At 45.7% G+C, this 5,805-nt stretch overlaps 1 protein-coding gene across 1 annotated transcript in view; it reads right to left on the bottom strand.

Moving 5' to 3' along the window:
- The window catches only part of tgfbi (transforming growth factor, beta-induced), a 57,955-nt gene extending 52,595 nt beyond the window's left edge, over positions 1-5,360 (bottom strand). Inside the window, exons 1-2 of the mRNA XM_083652307.1 lie at positions 5,221-5,360; positions 3,839-3,937 (exon numbers count right to left, since the gene is read on the bottom strand). Coding sequence (XP_083508433.1) covers positions 3,839-3,937; positions 5,221-5,336 — 215 coding nt within the window. The 5' untranslated portion in view covers positions 5,337-5,360. The remainder of the gene's footprint in view (positions 1-3,838; positions 3,938-5,220) is intronic.
- Between the last annotated feature and the right edge of the window lie 445 nt (positions 5,361-5,805).

Raw genomic sequence — 5,805 nt, forward strand, 5'->3', positions numbered from 1 at the left:
ATTTATAAAATAACTGTCGATTAGATCCAGTATACTACACTGTCTGTCTTTGAACCTGATTGGTTTATGAATGTACTGTAGATTAGATCCAGTAAACTACACTGTCTGTCTATGAACCTGATTGGTTTACAAATGTACTGTATATTAGATCCAGTATACTACACTGTCTGTCTTTGAACCTGATTGGTTTATGAATGTACTGTAGATTAGATCCAGTATACTACACTGTCTGTCTTTGAACCTGATTGGTTTATAAATGTACTGTAGATTAGATCCAGTATACTATACTGTCTGTCTTTGAACCTGATTGGTTTATAAATGTACTGTAGATTAGATCCAGTATACTACACTGTCTGTCTATGGACCTGATTGGTTTATAAATGTACTGTAGATTAGGTCCAGTATACTACACTGTCTGTCTATGAACCTGAACTGACTCTAAAGGCATTTTGATCAGCCCAGTCGCCGTAATAGAATATCGGCATTGTACATTTCTAGAATCCACGGAAATGCAAAATATTAACATTTCTGAACAAAAATATGTTGCATATCACGTCTACAATCTGCCGAGGGCCCTCCAGCACAGACACCGGCTCCTGGTTACCTTACTTTAGGAAAGAAAAACAACGCGGTTTGGTTTTAGGCAAGAAAAACAACTTGCTTGGGGTTATGGATGAGGTCAGGATTGGAACCAGCTCTCTCGTGACTCTCGTACTGAAACCTCAGACCGCATTGCGTTGCCAGGAGACCGTAGTCAACAACTTGTGTTACAGTTATCGTTAGGCAACTAAAACACTCTGTTAAGGTTAGAGACATGGCTTTGTCGTGGTTAAATGAGAAAAACGTTTGTTAAATGTGGCGCTTACGGTTGAAATGTACTTTGAAAACGCTCGAACCCGGGTCATCGAAGGCAAAAGTATCACACCCATCCTCCACCACGACCACAGCGCTGTCAGACTCCCCTGGCATCTAAATGAAGACCGATTTGCAGCTTCAGTTCACAGATATCAGCCTTCAAAGCCTTTATGGAGGTCAACAGCATGTGTGTTCTGAGAGGCTCCTCTGCACAGAGATATCACACCTTATCTGTTCTAAGCTTTGATCAGACAACAAACTAAACCACTTCAACATGTCCGCATGATTTATATGCCGAGTTGCAGCAGCCACATGATTCACTATTTGAAGGAGCAGATGGGCTGCTGGGTAATACTGGCAAAATCAAATGTGTTTCACCCAATAGGCTACCTCAATATCGATCATGTGACCAGACCACATTTTGGGGAAGACCACATGCGGCTAATGTGGATATGATGGAGAAGCAGGTGGTAGGGATTGACTGCTCACTTCACTCTAGAATGCAGACTATTCCTCCGATGCATGTGCAGTCACCAGCCGCTTCTTTTCAGCTGACAGCGAGGGGTTTCGCCAGCAGGGCGTAGCACGTACAGTAGGAGGATCACGCTATTCCCCCCAGTCCCCCCTCCCCGAACACCAGGAGGCACTAGTGCAGCGACCAGGACACCTACCCTTAATCTGGCTTCTCACCCGCAGACACGGCCAATTGTGCCTGTATGGGCGCCCCGACCGAGCCCCGGAGGTAACACGAGGGGCTCGAACCTGCAACCTTTGTGTATGGGCAGGGATTACCGCTGCACTACCCAAACAAACGCCCCTGGGGTCATATTCTACTCTAAAAAACGCAGTTAAAAAGAGTTTGGTCAGGTGGGGTGATTTAGCAGCCACTTCCTGCCGTTACGGACAGCAGTTTGCTCGTTCCCATGATATGCGTAAACAATAAAGCTCATTTGTCACGTTTTCACGGCAAACTGAACACAGCCTGTCTGACGTGACGTGAAGCTAAACGACAGTAAAGCTGCACGCAGTAAAACAGTAAAGCAGCGACGACACCGCTAACACTTTAAACTGTGCAGGATTTAAGGTCATTATCACATTTACAAGACTGCAGTTAACTCTCTCACACACACACACACACACGCACACGCACGCACGCGCACGCACACACACACACGCACACACACACACAAACACACGCGCGCATGCACGCACAAACGCGCACACACACACACACGCACACACACACGCATGCACGCACACACGTGCACACGCGCACACACACACACACACACACACACACACACACACTCCTCTAATCCTGTTCAGCCCCTTGCAAAGTGGGCTCTGTGACACAGCTGGTCCACTGCTGGACAAACTCTTGTTAACCTTGTGTGTGTGTGTGTGTGTGTGTGTGTGTGTGTGTGTGTGTGTGTGTGTGTGTGTGTGTGTGTGTGTGTGTGTGTGTGTGTGTGTGTGTGTGTGTGTGTGTGTGTGTGTGAACATACAGTACGTTAAAGTGTGCCTGTGTTAATGTGTGTGTGCGTGTTATGTGTGTGTATCTATCAGTGTTTGTGTGTGCAGTTGCACGCTAGTATTTTCTCCCCTCTCCTGCAGTTTTCTGCTGACTGAACTCCAGGCTACCTGGTACAAGTGACCCAATTCAGATTTTTTTTGCTCACACATATCAGATATGTATGAACGGGTAAACAGGGAAAAAAGCACATGGAATCAGATATTCTCGTTTCACGTCTCAATCACATGTGGAAATAAATCGGATGTGAATCGGATATCTGCCCAGGTAACGTCATCCAAACGGACAGATCAGATATTCCCGGCCGGGCGCGACAGCGGGCGAGACTCGGTGCAACCAGTGGCGTGAGGCCGTTTGGTTGAAAACGGCGCCGCGGTTCCTGGTTACGTTTCGGCAACTAAGACTACTTGGCTAAGTTATAGCGTCGGGGGTTAAAAACGGTTCAAATGGGGTTAAAAATGGGACACATCCGAGCTTGAACTGGCGCTCTCGCGACGACGATGACCCACCCCGTCTCCCTATAGCGTGTTTTGCAGCTACTGTCGCAATTCTGCTGCGTCGCTTTTCACCCTGCGCTCCCCCTGCTGGTGCAGTACCTTCATACGCAGTGTACTTTTCACGCCTGCGCGAGACAAAACGTGACGCTGACACGTGTAATTGTGGAGCACGCAGGTCAAAACTGTCCGAAACTCATCTTAAAGGGAAGGAAATCTTGACTCTCCGAGTTAAAGGAGCTGGTGTTTGCTGCTGGAGGTTATGTAAGGGGGTTAGGTGTCCCGCTGGGTCCCGCGTTGGCCCGGAGTTATGTGAGGACACCTCCGGAGCCGGGACATTCCTCCGTCCCAAAAAACACACACATTCCTTCCATGATGACCCAGACACACAAGTCCTCCAGACCAGTCTATGGTCCAGAGACCGCTCCCATTCACTCAATAAAACAACTGCAGCAGGTATCTTCACAGTCCAGCAGAAAGAGTTTGGAAAAACACTACACTCATACAGTCGCTGGTGGATCTATTCCTGGAATAAGCATGAGCACACTGAGAAATATGGATTCTGCATGATGCGTTTGATAGGGTTTTATGTCAAAATGTACAAAACATGGCCAGAACAGTTGAAATGGCATTCATTATTATTCATTAGAAATAGGTTTTGTCCACTGGCAACACATTTCCTTCCTGTGCACATGCTGACGCAGCAAATACGCCCAAACTTTGGATGCACTATTTTGGCTGCTCGCTATTATAGTCGTCTATTTCAAATGAATGTCATCTATTATGTGCAAATCCATTTTTTGGACAATTTTGGTACATTTCCAAGCACATCTCTAACCATAATCTAACATAATTATGTGAAATGTAGGCCTATTTTAGCAGTGTGGGCTCAATAAGAACACTTGAATCGCATGTATTAAAGGTAATAGGTTTTTGATGTGTGTAGGGTAATACTCACGTGGGCTTGCCGCAGATCTTGCGGTGGTACCACTGCTTACAGTTGGTGAAGTATTTCTTATCAGTTCCCTGAATCTTCTGCATGGCACAAACATTTGGCCTGAAAAATCAACAAGCAAACACAGTGAGTTAATGCACAATGTATTTATTTTTATTTGACCTTTATTTGTACAGGGGGAGTCTCACTGAGAGCATTGCTCTCTTTTTCAGGAGTGCCCTGTTCACATTCAAACACACATTCACACCTGGAAGCTGCCCAGTACAACCACAGTCTGATCTGCTGGCCACTGATCAGCTCCACTGGAGCTGATCAAGGGCCTTGCTCAAGGGCACCTCAGTGGTGGTAATGAGGGAGGGCAAGCGCTGCCTTTTCACTTTCCCCAGCCAGATTTATACTGCCCGTCCTGGGGATTGAACCGACGACCTTCCGGTCACAAGCTCACTTCTCTAACCGTTGGGCCACCACTGCCCACAAGATCGGCTCTAGGAATTAGACTACTAGATAATTGTGGCAGTAAAACTTAATACTAGCACTTTTCACAGTATGCATGATGACTGTGAAGAAATACCAGGAAGTCAACAAATGTCACTATAAACAAATTACTGAGCCCCACAGCATCACGTAATAAAGTCCCTATATGAATCTGATAACATAGGAACTTAAAAAAGAAATAAAAGAAAATGCCTTAAAATAGCCTACAAAAACTCACTATCACAGACACACTACATGAATGTGAACCCGGTATGGGGGTGGGGGATCCCCTAAACTGAAATTAGACCACAGTAATCTCACTATGAGCACCACATACGCACTATAATTTGATAGTAATGTAATAGTGATACCACATGAAAAAGGTCACTTTTGAGCACCACACACTTAAGGAATAATATAGGCCTAGTGATGCTCTAAGAGAAACAAGTGAAAAAACTATAAATTCAGTGAGTATATAGACATAATAATATAATATAATAGACATAAAATAATAATATTATTTTATGTCTGTGATACTCACAGACTAAAAATAGCCTACATCTAAGTAGCCTATGATCATCTCATTATAGACTCACAATCTATACGACCATAGTGATGCATAAACGTACGGGTCGGGCACTATTGAGTAGCCTACTACAGACACACTATAATGACACTAAGGAATATTATAGCAAGAGTATGACAGTACTAAATTATGGTAATGTCACTGTAGATTCACGATACTCTCTCCATATAGGAACATTACAGATATGTTTCCCTGACTTTTACGCACGGTCCAGGGCGGGCTGTGCGTAAAAGTTAGGGTAAACATCTCTGTAATGTTCGTGAAAGTGCGTAAAAGTTAGGGGGGGGTGGGGCGGGAACTGCAGACCTGTGTGGGTCAGACTCACCCGTGCTGCCTGCCTCTGATCCGGCTGTGCTGCAGCACAGACTGGTACGGAGACTTGGCCACACAAAAGGTCGCAGCCAAGGCGAGAGACAAAGCGAGCTGCAGCGAGAGCTTCATTTTTCCGTGTCTTCCTCTCCGGTGGCTCCCTCCAGGCTCCAGGAGCGCGCAGGGCTGCGGCTTTATAACGGGAGGGGGCGGGGGGGGGGGGAGGGGGCAGGAGAGGGGAGGGGCAAGACACAAGACACCCTGACAAACTAACGGGAGTTCACACAGTACGAGTGAGAGAAAGTTTATGTGGAGGAATTTAGCCTACAGGCAGAAGTGGCTCTCAGCTGGACCCTCATGTTTCCTTATTCATTAAGTCACCACCATTGACATACAGTAGCAGTAGCTACTGTCTCTAGATGCTCAGGAGGAGCCACAAGTATAAACCAGTGATGCTCATCAGTCATCAGGTTTCAAGAATCTAAGTTGAACTGTATAAAATATGAAATAAAATGTCAGAATTTTCTTGAATTAAATAAAAAAAAGGCCTGATCCGTCCTGGTCGTGCAAAAAACGGGGCAGCTCTTCACTCTTGCAAGGA

Source organism: Poromitra crassiceps (assembly GCF_964638095.1).
Source record: "Poromitra crassiceps genome assembly, chromosome: 15".
In the NCBI taxonomy this organism is placed as follows: Eukaryota; Metazoa; Chordata; class Actinopteri; order Beryciformes; family Melamphaidae; genus Poromitra; species Poromitra crassiceps.